General features: G+C 45.6%; 1 protein-coding gene across 4 annotated transcripts in view; it reads left to right on the forward strand.

Moving 5' to 3' along the window:
* Window positions 1–18,437, forward strand: part of TXNDC11 (thioredoxin domain containing 11) — a 60,638-nt gene that overhangs the window by 28,237 nt on the left and 13,964 nt on the right. For all 4 annotated transcript variants that reach the window (XM_081820015.1, XM_081820014.1, XM_081820016.1 and 1 more), the window contains 2 exons: window positions 12,440–12,552; window positions 14,692–14,892. In XM_081820015.1, coding sequence (XP_081676141.1) covers window positions 12,440–12,552; window positions 14,692–14,892 — 314 coding nt within the window. The remainder of the gene's footprint in view (window positions 1–12,439; window positions 12,553–14,691; window positions 14,893–18,437) is intronic.

Genomic DNA, 18,437 nt, shown 5'->3' on the forward strand with positions numbered 1-18,437 from the left:
TTTTTTTTTAAAGATTTTATTTATTTATTTGAGACAGAGAGAATGAGAGAGAGAGAGCACATGAGAGGGGGGAGGGTCAGAGGCAGAAGCAGGCTCCCTGCCGAGCAGGGAGCCCGATGCGGGACTCGATCCAGGGACTCCAGGATCATGACCCGAGCCGAAGGCAGTCGCTTAACCAACTGAGCCACCCAGGCGCCCCTGCGTGAGTTTAGTTGTAAGATCTGCTTCCGTGGTACTTTGCTCCCTCCCTTAAGACCGTTTCTGTAACATTTGATACTTTTACACATTATTGTAAGGGAATTAGGGAAAATTGGCTTTCCGCCTGAGCACTTAATAGTGATTGCTTTCTCTTTTTGTTGTTTTAACTGTTTCCTTTCATCTCAGTTATCTGGGTCCTTCACCCCTTGATTGCAGTCTTGGTGCTGATCTGTCTGTTGATGGAGGCCTGCCTGTTAGGTGGTGGGGGCGGTGCTGCTTTGTCATATTTCTGTCCGTTATTTTCCTGGCTGTGTTACTGTCACCGTTTTTTATATAGCAGTTCTGTATTTTCTTTCTTTCTTTTTTTTTTTTTTTTAGATTTTATCTATTTATGAGAGAGAGAGTGAGAGAGAGTGCACAAGAGGGGATGGGGTCAGAGGGAGAAGCAGACTCCCCACTGAGCAGGGAGTCCGATGCGGGACTCGATCCCGGGACACCAGGATCATGACCTGAGCCGAAGGCAGTTGCTTAACCAACTGAGCCACCCAGGCACCCAGCAGTTCTGTATTTTCATGTAGTTTAATCTGTGGTTCTTTTTCTTGATTTCCGTGTTGTAGTTAAAAGGTTGAATGAATGACTATAATAAAGGGCACTTGACCTTGAAATTGCTCAAGTGAGAGTGATTGAAGCAATGAGATACTAAGTCACTTTGGATCCCTTCCCACCACCACCACTTCTCCTCGTGCCTGGCCTTTTGGGTTCCTTAGACCAGGGTGTAGGCATCGCTCACGACAGGACTGCGTTGGCCCCTTCCTGAAGCATTCTTCTTTCTCTGTCTTTCCACTGGCTTTTCTCTGTCCCCTGACCCTGGAATCCTAATGAACTGAACTGAAATTCACATGGGACTTAAATGTTACCTTGAAATACACTAATCCATTAACTAAGGATGTCGTTTCTACTTTATTCTGCCACTGTTAGGAATTCCTAAACTTAGTTGACTGGGGAACCTTGTGGCCTTAGTTTTCTAAGGAACACCCTTTGGGAACTACTGTTGTAATGAATTTTTTAAAGAGGAATTTATTAGAGGACGAACTGCTAATTCCAGTGTAGGGTCTCTCTACTCCACCAGGTGGCGTCCAGTGGAGCTGTGCTTTGCTGGTAGAATTGAGTCAGGATGTATACAAAGCGCTCTTCTCCATATCCTTGTTCATGAATAAAGCTTTTTTGGGAGCACTTTTCTGTTAGATTGTGAAATTTTATGTAATATCCGGAAGTCCAGAGAGGAGGATTTTCTTATTCTGTAAGTGACACACATTCTTAAAGGTATTGAGAAAACAAGGGACTGATTTCTTAGGCAAGGTTGATTCTGAGATTGCTTTTTTTTTTTCCTTGGGTTCCTGGATCTAACTCTTGAGAGTTTGGATCAGGCATTGGGTTTAACAGTTCTCTGTGAATGAAATAGGTTCTAGGATTGCTTGGTATTCTTGGATAATCTCATTCATTGTCACTGTACTTGTAGAGGGAAATCTTTTCCTGTCTCCTTGAGTTCTCAGGCCCTCTGGGTGCTGATTAATACACATTAGCGTAAGTTAGAAATTCCATACTTTTTGTTCCTGTGCCTAAAACTGACTTTTTTTTGTGATGTTGCTATCATTTTAGCAAGGATGTCCTCCTCATGTTTCACAGGAGATGCTTTTCTTCCCCTTGTGGCTTATCTCTTAAGCCTTGTAAATGCCGCTAGGTAAGAATTAAGGCCAGACCTCCCCGCATAAGTTATATTCAGAAACATGACTTTTTAATTCAACAAATATTTGAGGATCTACTATGTGCTCCAACTAGAAAGATGAAAAAAAAACTAGTTCCCCAACATACAGTACCACCAGAGAGTGAGGCAGACAGGCAGGCTTGCCTACAATGTGAGACTGGGGACAGGTTTGTGACAGGTTGTTGGAGTGTGGAGGCGGGACATCCACATCAGATCACGGATAGTTCAGAGGAAGTGGTGCTGGGGTGGGGAGGTTTTCCGGGAGAATGAGGTGTCAGCCTTCAGGTAAGTGTGTAAGGAACTAGAAGGAAGATAGAGAGGGGCTCGGGAAAGCAAAAGGTATGCAGGAAGCTCCAAACCAAATTTAGTCATTTATAGATATTTAGATTCCTTGAACCTATGTATTTTAAAAATAGGACCATCTTCACTTTCTGTTTTGTGGTATTTTCTACTTTTGGAAGATTGTCCTCTTTAGGGAGTGTGTGTGTATCCTATTTCTTCAAGGTTTTTGGTTTGCTTCTTTGATGTTTTTGAAGCTAAGATAAGATTCCAGACAAAGAACCAAAAATATTTAAATCTTAAAAAACTCTCAGGGATCACCTTCTATAATAAAGTCACAAGCTTACAGTGAAACAACTCAGTGCAGACAAACCCAGTTCTGGTCTCTACTTGACCACTTTTTATGTAAAGGTGGGTATGGTAAGCTGTTACTAGGCTGAGCCCTTCCATTAGTCAAGCCCTTTATCTGGATGATGCAGTCTTCACTCTTTGAAGTAGAAACTGTGAATATGTCATTGTGACTGTCTCTGGTGAGGAAACAGGCTCTGAGGAGACTGTTAACTGACTCGAGGTCACTGTGGCGGGCAGAATGGTGGCTCCCCAGAGATGCCCCTGTTCTAATCACCAGAACCTATGAACATGGTGCGTCGCATGGCAAGGGAGAATTGAGGTTGCATGTGGAATTGGGTTGCTAATCAGCTGACCTTGAGAACAGGAGATTATCCTGGATTATCTGAGTGGGCCCAATGTCATCAGGAGGATCCTTAAAATTGGAATTGAGAGGCAAAGAACAGTGTCAAAGTGACGCAATTTGAGAAGGACTTGTCCAGCCCTTGCTGTCTTTGAAGGTGGGAGGGGCCACAAGCCAAGGAGTGCAGGCAGCCTGTGGAGGCTGGCGACCGGAAGGAGATGGATTCTCCCCAAGAGCCAGAGGGATCATGCCCTATTGACACCTTGATTATAGCCCTTGAGGCCCGTTTTGGACTTCTGACCTCCAGAACTGTGAGGTAAATAGTCTTTTTAATCTACTAAATTTGTGGTAATTTGTGACAGTAGAGGTAGCAAATGAATACAGTCACATACCAGTAAATGAGCTGGGATAGGAACCCAGGACCATGTTACTCCCATTTACTGTTGTACACTCCTGGGATGAGGCAGGGGGCACAGGATGGTGATTCCTGCCTCCTGGCCTTTGCCCATGATACTGCTTTAACTAGAATACCTTTCCCTAGTTAATATCCACCTCCCTAATTTTTCAAGGCCTAGCTGAAGTCCTTGGGGTATTTATAAATACTGCCTCGCTAGCATAATGTCTAGTACATTACAGGCATCAAATGGAGATTTCCATACCACCGGTCCTTTCCTGGAGCTCACGAGTTGGCTGTGCACCCACTTAACAACTAGCATTATTTTCTAATTTTCCCCTGAACTTTATTAGTATCTTCCTAACAAGAAGTTCCCATAGGCCCGGACTGAGTCTCTTAATAAGTCATTTTAGTAGCCGGTGTCCTGTGTGACCCATGACCCCTTCCAACTGGTCTTCATGTTCCCTGTCTGGAAGATGAGGGAGCTGTGCCCTGATCGCCTCTAAAAGACACTTCAGCTTGAGAATGCACTGGCCCTTGGCCTGTTTTTGTAGGCCTGGGAGGTAAGAATTGCTTTCATATTTGTAAAGGGTTGTTTGCAAGAAAAAAATAAAAAAAGAACGTGTGACCCTTGTGCTAGACCCTAGTAAGAACAGTTAAATGGGGATGGAGGAGGGATTTGTAAGCGGATGGGTTTCTTTTGTGAAGTCTTTCCTTCCCTGAAGGTGTTAAAACAAAAAGGAATTTAATTGAAATACGTGTGAGAGGGGCGCCTGGGGTGGCTCAGTCGGTTAAGCAGCTGCCTTTGGCTCAGGTCATGATCCCAGGGTCCTGGGATCGAGCCCCACATCGGGCTCCCTGCTCTGCGGGAAGCCTGCGTCTCCCCCTCCCACTCCCCCTCCTTGTGTTCCTGCTCTCGCTCTCTCTCTCTCTGTCAAATAAATAAATAAAATCTTAAAAAAAAAAAAAGAAATACGTGTAAGAGAAGTACTTGATCATTTTAATATTGTGCTTTGGTGAAATACGGATGGTGTGAGGGTGTTTACTGTCATGTTAGTATATGTGACAGTGCATATTTAGCTCTGCAGTTTGTGTTCCCCTAAAACAACATATTTGGAACTGCATTTCTCTCCTCCCTAACTCACAAGAAATTAAAAGTCCCAGTGAAGGAGTTCTGTGTTTACTTAGCATTTAGCCGTATTGTGGCAGGCACCAGAATGTGCATGTCTCTGTGGTGCCCAAATGCCAGAGAATTTTCTGGATAATTGTTTTGTGCTTTATATTAAGAATTTTGAAAATACACAAGGCTCAGAGTCAAATTTCTAGTGACAAAATGCAAGTAATTGTTATAGTTCATATGTTGGATGCAAACATTTCTGTAGTCTATTACATTTCTTTGAAGGTTTTTTTTCATTTGGATGGATGTATTTATTATTGGAAATGTGGGAAGTCATCCACTGAATAATTATAAATCACTATATAAATGCTAAGTAACATGGGGGCGGGTTGTTACCCTTTTTATGTATTCCTATTGTTTCCCTTTTCCTGCCTTGTCTAAAACCTTGGAAAGAAGAGTGGGAAAGCAGTTCATAAAAATGGCAGAGTATAGAGTAAAATGAGGCTTGTTTCCAGGGTGGAAGGTACCATGATGCAGGTTTGCTTTTTGGAAATGTCACTACTTCCCAGAGTAAAGAAGGGAAAGAAATTTTCCCAGGGAGTCAGTGACTTCTTAGCCATGCTGGTGAAAAGCCACATGACTTAATCCAGTGGTATTTAGTTTTGAAGTATCATGCTTTATTTATTAGCCGTTCTCCTCATGAGTATTTTACATGACCTGATACTCCATTTTGTTCCACAATCCCTAAGAGATTAGCTCACACAGATGTCTGCTGGATAGCACATGGCCAGTCCTGGTATAAAAATTTCCTCACTGCTCAGCTCCAGCATTTCTCTTCATTCTTTGAGTATATCCTTGGGTGCCTTACTTTGCAGTGCACCAAGTGCTGTTAGCTCTAGGCCTCTGAGAGAGAATTAATTTCAGATGCTCAGGAGTTTATACAAGGTCTAGAGATCCACTTTTTCCTTTCTGAAGGAGAGGTAAGGTCACACTTTTAAAAATAAAATTAATAATTCTCTGCTGTTGGAGGGGTTCTTGTGGGAAAAAAAATGTAAGAAATATTCTCTTAGGTGTCCTTCCCAGATCATTGACCATTATTAAGACTTGCTATTGGGTTTATCATATCAGCCTAAGTTTCTTCCCGAGTTTACATGAATCTTGCTTTTTCACAATTACCACCCTGGCATAGTCCAATAGAAATATAACATGAACCACATAGGTATTTTAAAATTTTCTGGTTGGCTACATTAAAAGTTAAGAAGTTGGTAAAAATAACTTATGTATATAAAATAATACATTTAGCCCACTGTATCCAAATTATTACCATTTTAACATACAATCAGTATAAAAGCTGTTGAGATATTATATATATACATATTTTTGAACCTAGTCTTTTATACTTTTACACTAGTTATTTATACTTTTACATTTAACAGCACATTTTAATTCAGATGCTGAAATTTCATTGGAAGTACTTAATCTATATTTAGATTACATAAAGATTACGGTGGGAAAATGATTTACATACTCAAGTTGTTTTAAACATACTTAAAAGTTTTCTAATGACTGAGTTGAGTCGGTCAATTTAATTTAAAATTAAATCAGTTAAGGGGCGCCTGGGTGGCTCAGTCGTTAAGCGTCTGCCTTTGGCTCAGGTCATGATCTCAGGGTCCTGGAATCGAGCCCCGCATTGGGCTCCCTGCTCAGCGGGAGGCCTGCTTCTCCCTCTCCCACTCCCCCTGTTTGTGTTCCCTCTCTCACTGTGTCTATCAAATAAATAAAATCTTAAAAAAAAAAATTAAATCAGTTAAAATGAAATAAAGTTAAAAATTTAGTCCCTCACTCACATTTATTTAAAGATTTTATTTATTTATTTATTGGGGGGGAACAAGTAGGGGGAGGGGTAGAGGGAGAAGCAGACTCGCCTGCCGAGCAGGGAGCCCGATGCGGGGCTCGATCCCAGGACCCTGGGATCATGACCTGAGCTGAGGGCAGACGCTTAACGACTGAGCCACCCAGGCGCCCTTCACTCACATTTAAAGTGCACATTAGCCATATGTTGCTAGTGGCTAATGTATAGGACCGTGCAATTCTGGACATAGGCCTCATTATCCAAGTGTCCAAGGGTAAAGCAATTTTTTCTTGAGCTACTGAGTCTCCTGCAAGCACATCCCTGAGTTAATATTTCAGATTCATGTCCCTGGTTATCTGTTAGTTGGTGAGTGTGAGTTGTGTAACTTTGCTTCAGGCAAATTTATTATTATTATTATTATTACTATTTTTTTGAGAGAGCTCAAGAGAGCGTGTGCACAAGAGTGCGAGTGGGGGAGGGGGAGGGGGAAAGGGAGGGAGATTTTTTTTTAAAAGGTTTTATTTATTTGAGACAGAGATAGCGAGAGAGAGCACGAGCAGGGGGTGGGGGTGGAGAGGGAGAAGCAGGCTCCCCGATGAGCAGGGAGCCCGAAGTGGGGCTCAATCCCAGGACTCTGGAATCATGACTTGAGCCGAAGGCTGATGCCCAACCGAGTCGCCCCGGTGCCCCAGGGAGAGAGACTCTTAAGCAGATCCCATGCTGAGTGCAGAGCCTACTCGGGGCTCGATCTCATGACCTGAACCGAAATCAAAAGTTAGACACTCAACTGTCTCAGCCACCCAGGTGCCCCTATTAGTAATTTTAAAACCGTTGAAAATCTGTTCTCTTTCTTAATAAAGGAAACTATTTGTTACTCTTTCTGGACTGTTTGAGAATTTTAACATTTTGCCTCCTTGAGGTAGTAGATTTTCCCTCAGTATATGTGCTTTACCCCAATACTAAACTGAAGTTTTCATATTAAAAATTGAATTTAAGGCAAGTGGTTTTAAGCAAAATAAAATAGTCTGATATTAAAATGTTATGCAAAAGCCCCAAAACAAAAGTCTTGATGTAAACCAGAAAGATCGCGATGAGCCAGATGCATCTGAGTAGAAGCCAGATGGAATTTCAGATTCTTCCATCCTGGATGTGTCTTTGGTGGTTGCCACGAGGTAAATGGTGACAGTGGTGTTTGGAAGGCACGGGAAGGTCAACAGAAGCTATATACCTAAGGGGAGTGTGGGAAGCAGGGGTGGAGCTTTCCGTTAGTGGCAGAGAACAACCCCAACCTCAAAGATAGCAAGGGGTAAACCTGTATAAGTACTGAAAGTAGACAAGATTTTTTTTTTTAAGATTTTATTTATTAATTTAAGACAGAGAGATAGAGAGCGTGAGCAGGGGAAGAGGCAGAGGGAGAGGGAGAAGCCGACTCCCCGCTGAACCAGTAGCCTGATGTGGGGCTCGATCCCAGGACTCTGGGATCATGACCTGAGCCGAAGGCAGACGCTTAACCATCTGAGCCACCCAGGCGCCCCTGAAAGTAGACAAGATTAATGGATCAAATCAAGGTCATTTATTATTCAGAGCACACAAACAGTGATGTGGTGCCGTAGGCCTAGATGGTGGCTGTGTTTGTGGTGGGCTGCCTTGTAGCTGAGGGACCCAGAGCCAGGGACTCAGCACCTTTTGTAGCAAGCGGCCAATAAGCCAGTCTTCATGCTGTGGTCAACTCGACCTCCTTAGTTGCCTGACTGACCAGCTACAGAAACTGGTTTTAACTACTGGTTTTACCCCGACGTTCTTTCCTGGTCTTGGTACATCTTGCAAGTGGTCTTTGTGACGCCTTTCACTAAATGATTAATAGAGACTTGAAACTGGCCAGTTACCTGGCTAAGAAGAGTTTATTGAGATTTTTAAAAAAATTAATTGAACAGGATCATGTATGTCATTGTTGGACCTTATTTTGGTGGGGGAGGGGAAAGCGTTATTTCAAATTTATTTTTATTTTTTATTTTTTTAAAGATTTTTATTTATTTATTTGACAGAGAGAGGGAACACAAGCAAGGGGAGTGGGAGAGGGAGAAGCAGGCTTCCCGCAGAGCAGGGAGCCAGATGTGGGGCTCAATTCCAGGACCCTGGGATCATGACCTGAGCCGAAGGCAGACGCTCAATGACTGAGAGACCCAGGCGCCCCCCAAATTTATTTTTAATTCAACGAATTCAGAGTCCTTAATTAAAATATTGAAGCTTCACCACCTTTAGGACAAAATTACTCATTTTAGAAATGACAGAGACTCCTACTGTAGAAAGCCTTGGAGCCCTTGCTTAACAGAGAATGTTCTGGATGTGGAGGTGAGAAGCGTTATTTTTTTGTGTGTCTTTCTTAACACTATAAACTTCCTCTGCTAATTCAAGTACTCCTTGTACACATGACAGTGCAAATTTAAGTGGCCTCTTCTAGCAAGGTTTCCGCTATATGCAGGAACTTAAAATAGATGTGTGAATTTCATAGATATCTCTGTATGTGAAAAGTAAAGTTTTAAAATTGTGATATGTTTGGGCATGTTTGAATCTGCTGTGTGCAGGCAGGCTGTCCCTTCTTAATGCAGTTAAACAGGTTTTTTGAACAGGCCCTTTCAACTTTTGGATCAGCCTGTCACTTTATTTTTTTTTTTAAACATTTTATTTATTCATAAGAGACAGAAGAGAGAGGCAGAGGGAGAAGCAGGTTCCCCGCTGAGCAGGGAGCCTGATGTGGGACTCGATCCCAGGACCCTGGAATCATGACCTGAGCTGAAGGCAGACACTTAACCATCTGAGCCACCCAGGCGCCCAGCCTGTCACTTTTTATTCCTCTGCTCCGATAAGTCATGTTGGTGACACTGGCTGACTGTCAAGTGTATTTCCTCAGTGGCTGCTTTTCCTTCTCCTCTTTTCTCTTTTTAGCCGTGGCTGTCCACCAAGATTCAGCCTTCTTCTGGAGAGTGGTGCCTTCTAACCCTCTCTTGTGTCCTGCTTTTTCTTCTGACAGCTTTGGCATCTGAACTTACATGTTATGCCATTTTTTAAAATCCAGATTTTGAGCTAATTTTATACTTGTAGAAAAGTTGCAGAAATAGGACTGGGAGTTCCTCTGTTTTCTTCCTTCACCTCGCTTCCCCCAATGTTAAGATGTTATATAACCAACCATTTGTGACGGTGCTTTGGTCAAAACTAAGAAATTACCATTGGTACAGTATCATTAACTGAACCACAGGCCTTATTTAAATTTTGCCAGTGTCTTCACGAAATGTTTCTTTTCTGTTCCAGGACCCAATATGGGATCCCACATCACGTTTAGTTCTTTTTTCTCCTTAGTCTCTTCCAACTGATGACAACTCCTTAGTCGTCCCATGTCTTGTGTGAACTTGACCCTTTTCAGGAACACTGGTCATTGTTCATCTTGTTGCTCAAAGAGCTCCAGCTTTCGCCTTTAGGAGTGTCTTGGGTCGGCTCCTGTGTCCTTTGAACGTGCTCTGTCCTTTATTGTGACACAAGCTGTTTCCATCTCCTTTTGTGCTTCCCTTGCCCCAGCTCTGGAATCAGCCTCTTCTCCAGGGAGCCCTGGTTTCTTTTATGGAAGAAAGGCAATTAGAAACCAAGACTGGGGTGCTGAGTATGCTCTTTGGTATCGGGTGTCATGACTTGTAGGCCCTTTCAGCGTGCAGAACAAGGACATGTATATATTTACACCCGCGCGTATGCCTACGTCTGTAGTTCTCTGTTGTGTGTGTGTGAGAAAAGCCCTAAGTTTATACTAATTCCCTCTGATTCCAATCTAACACCAGAGTGTAGCTTTCCTTTATTAATGTGTAACTTTCTCCACCCACCCCGAGAAGCCTGGCTCTCATTGTCCTTAGTTCTACGGTACTCAGTCTAAGATACTGTTCCAGTTACTCAGTTCTTTCTCCCTACCCCTCCACCCTTCCACCGTGGTGTGATAGTTAAGTTTATTTGTTAGTGCTTGTGTTCCACATTGGGCACCCCCACATCTTGGTTGGTTTAATGATTTTTGTTTGTGGGTATGTGAAGGGTGTGAAACATCGCTTGGGCTCTGAGAGTCCCAATAGGAAAAGGTGTCCCCGGAGGAGGAGGGTCAGGCTGCCTCACCCCTGTTTCCCGACCCCTTTCCCATCCTTGCCCCCCGCCCCCCATACATAACCAGTCTCTGTCGTTACTGACTTACCCTTCCTGTTTCTTTGGTTTTGTGCCATTTTAAACTCGTCAGATTTGTATGAAAGGTGGTCTCAGGGATTGCCACGCCCGCTTTCTCCCTCTTGGCCACTCGTCCAAGAGCAAGGCGACACCCCTGCTGCAGAGTGGGACTGGGGGTGGGTGAAGCTGGAAACTTGGTGTGTTTTAGTACTTTCATATTTTTACATTTTGGCTACTTAGATAAAACTTGGTTATATTTAAAGTTAACTGGTATCTTATTTAACATCCAATAAAGCAGAAGGGGGCTAGGAAAGAGGGTACCTTTTCCTACACCATCTTATCCACTCGCCTTTTTTTTTTTTTTTTAAGATTTTATTTATTTATTTGAGAGAGAGAGAGAGAGAGATCACAAGTAGGCAGACAGGCAGGCAGAGGGAGAGGGAGAAGCAGGCTCCCCGCTGAGCACAGAGCCCGATGTGGAGCTCGATCCCAGGACCCTGGGATCATGACCTGAGCCGAAGGCAGATGCTCAACCATCTGAGCCACCCAGGCGTCCCTCCACTTGCCTTTAATACTAGATATTTTAGTCAATTTTTAGCCATACAAATACTACATCTACTCCTTGAGGGAAAGAAAAGAAAGCTTACACATAAGGATAAGGTCCCCTCTGATCTCTATCCCCCACATAAAACTATTTTTATTATCCTTTCAGAGTCTTTATACTTTTTTTAAACATACGTTCCTGTAGGAAAAAAATAATGTATGTTGTTTTATAAGGTGTGAGGTTTTGTGTGTTTTTTTTTAACCGATAAAAAGGTATACTTTACCTTTCTTCAGCTTGCTTTTTCACTCACGTGTCAAGAAAAATGTTCATGTCGTACAGATAGCCCCACTCCATTGTTTTGAACATCTGCCAGAGTATTTCTTGGTGACAGTCCTTACGTGTGGCTCCGAGCACCCAGGTGCGGATCAGCAGTGGGGCTCGGGGCTGCAGCTTCTGCCCACATCTCATTGTGAGCAGCACACCCCCTTGCTCTCCCGAGTGGCTGCCACTTTCCGTGTCCCACCAGCATCATATCAGAGTGACCTTTCTCTACTGGTCACCAATACTTGGTATTTCCTGTGTCTCAAATTTGGGGCAGTTTGAGGGTAAAGAGGGGTACTTTGTTTTAATTTGCTTTCCTCTGAAATAGGGAGGTTGAGTGTATTTTCATGTAATTATTAGCCTTTTACATTTTTTTCTGTGGTTTGCCCATTTTTAACTGCTTTCTTTTTCTTATTTATTTGTGTGAGTTCTTTGTACATTTTAGATTCATTCATTTAACCAGTATTTATTGATCTCTTAGATGCCTAGGCACTGCTATAGGTGCCGGGGTAATAGCAATAAACAAGGTTGCTAATTTCACAGGAGTTAAGAGGAAGTTGGACCAAAGAAAATCAAAATAAATCAACCAGATTATGTAGATATTAATAAATGCTATAAAAAAAATAGAGTAATGGTAGAGAGAGTGCTCGAGTGGAGAGGAAGCCCCAGTTTGCCCTTAGAGACTTCATCCTCGGAGTATTTGCACTGAGGTGGGATGGTCAGGGAAGGCTTCTTGGAGAAGGTGGGGTTGGAGCTGAGGTCTGAATGGCGTGGAGCCAGCCATGGGAGTGTCCAGAGAGAACAGCATGTGCCTGGGCTCTACGGTGGGGTAAATGAGAGACGGGCACGGGGTCACGGGAGAGGAGGTCACATCATCGCAGGTGACCGTGAGGGATGGTCATCAGGAGGAGGCGTGAGGTCTGTTTCAGGAGGAGGTTTCTCCAGCCCCTCCTTTCTTGTCTAGGCTAGGTGACCGGAAAGAGCTTTGCTCTGGGGATTTGTGCATCAAGACTTGATCATTGGGTTTTGTGGTGGTTTTAAGGCATAGGCTTTTTCTTTAATAAAGGAAAATTTTCTGTTTCAGATTACCTAGGAACAGTACGATTTGGGGTTATCACAAATAAACATCTTGCGAAACTGGTATCCTTAGTACACTCTGGAAGTGTGTATTTACATAGACATTTCAACACATCACTTGTAAGTATTTTGAAATCACATTTATATTAGCGCCGTGGTTCTTAACCTTGTTTAGGTCACAGACTTCTTTGAGAATTGGATAAAATCTGTGGGTGCTCTCCCTAGCAAAGTGTACATGATTTTATATGCAAATTGAGAGTTCTGCAACCCCATGCTAGAGCCCGTACCCCTGTTTATGAACCCCTGCATTAAAGGGCTCTCAAATGTAACATCTAGAAATTCTTTGTTTATATTCTTTGACTCTGGTACAGCCTCGTTAGTTTTCCTCCTTGGATGAAATTGCAGGATTGTTCCGTTGGAGAATTGTTACTCTGGGCCCGTGTTCTCAGAGGTTAAGCTTCCATTGGGCGATGTTCTCTGTTCATTTGTTCCATTCATCAGGAGTACTCATGTGACATGCTCTTCTCCTTAGGTGATGAAACGGATTTTGAAGTTCTTGTTAAGTCACAGTGAGAAGTTGATGGCTTCTCACCCCAGCGAGCCTTGGTTTTCCATTGTCGTCTTTGTTCCCTGTCTTCATTTGCTTTTGGTGAACCAACCCCAACTCAGCTATTTCTGAGCTTTTGACCTGTATCCTGCTTAGTCCTGTACCTCTGCTCTATTTGTTGCTGCTGCTTCAGTCCCATCACTGAGAGTTTATTTTTCTTAAGTATTTTCTGTCTCTAACTTCACTGACAGTGTGTGTGACTTACAGGTTGAGTGAAGACCAGTATCTGTGTAACCTGTGTACCCAGCCCGTTGAACCTGGGCTCCCCTCAACTCAGCGTGCAAGTCGCATGCCTGTGGGGGGACTGTTAGGCCCTCTCCGGGGTGCTCCCTTGGTTGCCAGTCGCCCTGGCTTCTGCAGCTCCCTAGCAGCCCAGATGCTATGCTGTATTTCTTGTAGTTTGGACTCCAAAAGTCAAATGTGTTTTTGTGTTTCGCAAATAGAAATGTGTACATGATGTTTGAGTATATTTTTTCAAACTCCCGCCATCCCACTTCGAGAGTCACTGCTTTGCTGGTTTCTCTGCCGCCTTCCCGCTCTCCTCGTGCCTCTGAGCTGCTTCTTACTTCCTCTGCTTTCGCTGTCTGTCCCATCTTTCTTCATCCTCCTTTTGTAGTATGCTGTACAACCACCATGTATCGTATGGATTTAGAGGGGAGGGCACTGAGGAAGGAACATGAAACAGAGAAGCTAGGGCTGTGGGGATGGCCCTGGCAAATGCACTGGGCTTACTGCATCAGGTCTGTAGTTCTTAAGGTCATTTGGTTGGTTTAGCAGAATTCCTTTTATCAAATGAACTACTACTGGGATACCAGTATTTTAACATAAAACCAGTGGACATCTTTGTCACGAGGCAATTTAATTCTCTGTTTTGGAGAGTATAAAAGATCTCATTTTGTGGAACCCTCCAAAGCACTTTTTTGGGGAGTTTCATTTGAAACCCAGTGATGCATATTTTTGGAATTTCAAACATAATTTTATGTTGACCTACTTTGGTTGTTACAGAGAAACAAAGCACAAAACCTAAGTGTCTCCTTTCTTCATTCTGTACACATAAGTGTGATCTGTGGTCTTGTACAAGTTGTGGGTCATTCATGGATTCTTTCAAGTATTTGTTGAGTTCCTGCTGTGTGCCAAGTGTTCTTGTAGTCACTGGGAGTACAGGGGGCCAGAACAGATACAAAGGTCTGCCCTAACGGGGTGGCAGAATGGGGGGGGGGTGCTCCTCCCGCCATTATGAGCCAAGTTTTGAGGAACCAGTGTAAAAATCTAAATGATCCTTGGCTTTATAACCTCCTTTCCTGTAGGTGTTCATTGATCCTTTTACAATAATCCTTGTATAAGAACCCAGTAAAATGTAATAGTTCCCTTTGGCCAGGGTGGAAGAGGTCATTGTTGCCAGCAGCAGATTGGGAGAGTTCTTCAGTGGTAGAGGAGTCAGCTGAAGGGGACGGGAGGCATCTGTGACCTGGAAGTCACCTTTCTGCAGCCGCTTCCGCTCTTTCCAACCACTTGTGAGGAAACGCTGTGTCTGGAGGAGCAGGGGCAGGTCACGTCCCTGAGTCGTCTTGTCTGCAGCTGGGCAGTGGTGGGGTGGTCGGGGCCTCCTGAGCCTGCCCTGCCTTCAGCCTTCCCTGTGTTGTCCTTCGCAGGTCTTCCGCAGGGAGGCTGTCAACTACACGGCAGAGAACATCCATAAGTGGGCCTTAGAGAATCGAGAGGCGCTGCTGCGATGGCTGCGGCCACACGGCGGCAAGAGCCTCCTGCTGAACAATGAGCTCAAGAAGGGGCCGGCGCTTCTTGTGTTTCTCCCTTTTAATCCTTTAGCCGAAAGCCACCCTTTAATAGATGAGGTAAGAGTCATAATGTTAAAAGGTATCTCCTAGGGACCAGGAAAGCCTCGTGAACTTGGACGTCTCGCTCTTGGTTCACGGTGATTTCCGCCAGGAGCCGAGAGCCCGCCAGCAGCGGCCGCTGCATTTCTGCACCGTTACTCCTTCGTCCCGTAAGTGGGCAGGAGAGTGGGTGCCGGGGGTAGGACCCACCGCGGCCTCTCTGGCCACGTTGACGGACAGCTGCTCGAGTCTGGGGGAATCGGTGAGAACAGGCCTGTCCGAACTGCGCCTCCCCAGGGTGGGACCAGATGTCCCCCGTCCCGCCATGACCCACTGCGGGAGTGGCGTAGAGGGGCTGGGCTGCGGCACGGGCAGGGTGCGGGGTGGCCTCGGGGGTGGCCATTGTGGGGGGGTTGGGTCTGACCGCCAGCCCTGGCCGACCTCAACCCGGCAGCCGGGAGCGGCAGTGGTGATGCTGGGCTCCCCTGTTTCTCTAAGCCTTTCTTGTGAAGATAAGCAGAGCGGTTTCCAGAGGCGGACGCTGTCAGGAGTCTGCCCCTCCCTCTGCTTTTCCTGTTTCGGCTGGTGCACTCACGCTCTCTGGGTGGGAGTTGATTTTATACATGGATCATTTGGAGGCACTTAGAGAGAGTAATAACAATTACAGAGAGCGCCTGGGATTGCTAAATTGGATTTACTGGGGGGTTTATTTTTTCCTTCCCTCAAGGATCCCTTAATTGGCCAAAACCAATTTCAGACCGCCAGTGTACCACTGGCCAGGCTAACCAGACACTGCCTCTCCCCGAGCCCCTCCGCGTGAGCCTGATGGTCTGCCTGGAGGCGGCAGGGAGACGGGCCTCTTGCCCAGCCAGACCCCTGACTTTGCTATTCTGGAGCCTTATTGTGAGAGTTGTTACCCCCGCTGCTACTCTGGCTTCGAGGAAGAAACAAGAGAAATGAAATAGCGGGGCGCCTGGGTGGCTCAGTCGGTTGAGCGACTGCCTTCGGCTCAGGTCATGATCCCGGAGTCCTGGGATCGAGCCCCACATCGGGCTCCCGGCTCGGCGGGGAGCCTGTTTCTCCCTCTGACCTTCCCCCCTCTCATGCTGTTTCTCTCTCGCTCGCTCTCAAATAAATAAATAAAATCTTTAAAAAAAAAAAAAAAGAAATGAAATAGCTTTGTTTCTTCTCTTATGATTAGGGAGGACTTGAAGTAATAAGACTTATTTTCTTGAGAAAATCTTCACTACACGGATAGTTGATGAACTAAGACACTCTCCCAAATTACTAGGCCTTTACTACATCTACTATTAAGAGCCATAAGGCTCTTGGTAGGAAAGGTGGGGTTTTTAACCACGGCATTAGCTATGGTTTGGGATTTTTACTTTGACTTCTAAAATTTCTTTGTGGAGAATTCTATCTTGTCTGATTTGGGCAAGTAAGCGTCCTGGGTGGGGTAGTGTTTTGTAATTGGAGCCGGTCCTCTGTTCAGGGGGTCGTGGTTGGATTTAGGCCCCTGGTGGGAGGACGCTAGCTTTCCTGCCTTTTTCCCTGGCTCAGCATTTCCCTTCTCTCCCCTGACTCCTCCATCTATGGCCAGGCCTTCTTTTTTTTTTTTTTTTTTTAAATCTCTTTGTTCCTGTGGCTCTTTCCTCAGAGCTCAGAGTGTCCCTGCAAGGTGAGTGGATTCCCCAACCTCAGTGTATGGTTGAGATTGTTGATAACCAAATGGCATCTCAGCGGTATTATGGCTTCCTTATTAGCCAAGTAAAGTGTCCTGTGCAGTACATTTCCCTCTTCATTTTAGGTCAGTTTAGCAAATGTTTATGGAGCACTGTGTCAGGGAGCCGTGGGGGAGAAAGATGGAGAAGACGCAGCCTTACCCTCGTGGTCTCAGAGGCTTGTCCAGTAGGGGCAGGAGGAGCTTGCTTTTAATTAATTCAGGGCGGAGGAAGGTCAGCCCCAGGCCCGGCTCAGGAGGAACTGGAGGAGAGAGGGCTCTGTGCCAGGAAGCTGAGGCTGTGGGCGGGGCAGGGATGGGGGACAGACTTTTAGGGTGGCCGGGATGTGGATGGGCTGAAGGAAGCGTAAGGGAAGGCGCAGCCTGAGCAGAGGCACGGCGGTGGGGAGGTTGCTGTGGGTTCAGTGTTAGCAAGTAGTGCGGGTTTGTGGCCCCCGGAGGGGCTGCCTGGAGAAGTCCCAGGTGGAAAGCCTGAAGAGGAGAGGCCGTTGGGTGCGACTTTGAGGACTCCAGGGTTCAGCGTGGCCAGCATAGTGTCACTGACAAAGAGATGTCCGCAGAGTGGTGTTCCCATGATTCGCATTTTCCAGGCAGCAGTGTTCCAGGAGTGTGGGAAGTAGTAAAGTCCGGAGCTTGGGTGCTGGTGGGGACGGGAAGTGGGGTATGTGAGCAGGGGTAAGGAAGCCGTCGGGGTTGGGTCGGGTGGGTCGGGGGAGCAGCACACTTGGACATTCCCAGGCTGAGTTCTAAGCTCATCAGCTCCTCAAGCGCAGGAGAGTTTAAGCCTTAAGCCTTTTACCCATGCCCACCTCGAGGCCCAGTTGGGCAGGCGGTTGAGGACGCTTATATTGTGGAGAGAGGTCAGTGTCCCGTGAGGGTAGTAGCGTCGGGGCTTGCCGGGCAGCGGGTTTTGAGGCAGCCATAGTGGGGAGTGTGGTGGGTGGCACACAAGAGGACGGCCATATGCTGGCTCCCTTGTGAGCCCTGGTCTGGGGCCAGCAGCTGCCGACACACGCGCATCCCCCCCCAGCACCCTCACGGGAGAGCACAGCATCAGGCTGCTGGCCCCCTGCGTCTCTGCAGAGGGTCCTGGAGAGGTCATAGGACGTCCCAGCTGCTCAGAAGACATGCTCCCTGCAGCCAGCAAAGAGTCCGTGTGCCTCGTTTCCGCTTTCACAGCGCCGCTCTGACACGTTCAGTGTGTGAGCCTCACGAGCAAGGTCATGGTTATCTTGTTCTGGCTTAAACATTTGTCTGATTAAAGAAAATGGAAGAAAGCATTTACAGCACAAATAGTTGAAGTTATTTGCCAGATTTTCCTCATTAGTTCATGTGAAATTAAGTATGACCTGAAGCATTTCACATGTAAAGATGGAACTGGACTTGCATTGTCAAAACTGCCCCAGGTGTGAAAGGAATGTGAAAGTGAAAACCAGTTCAATTTATAGGAGAAAAATAAGAATTCCTCTCTTTTTTAAGAGCATTACTCTATACAAAATATTTTCTTCAATTAAAAATATCCTTTACGTGGTGCTTTGCTTATGAGCAGTGTTGTGAAAAGAGATGAGGAGAGAAAACCCTTTAAGGACCCCTGCTGTCCTTAGTATACTCCTCCTTGGGCTTCTTGTAAAAGATTGCAGTAAATACTTCAATTTCTGTGGGGTTTTGGGGGGGGATGGGCAGGGGGCACGGGTGGGAATGGTAATCCATTGTGTGTTTGGGTGCAGAGCAGTGCCCGGATGGGGCCAGAGGGCAGCTGGGCTCCTGTGGCTCGCACGGGCCTGACCTTATTAGTGGGCTGTGCTGTCAGAGCCTTTTCCAG

This window comes from Leptonychotes weddellii, chromosome 5 (genome assembly GCF_054177405.1).
Source record: "Leptonychotes weddellii isolate Sample4059 chromosome 5, ASM5417740v2, whole genome shotgun sequence".
NCBI lineage: Eukaryota > Metazoa > Chordata > Mammalia > Carnivora > Phocidae > Leptonychotes > Leptonychotes weddellii.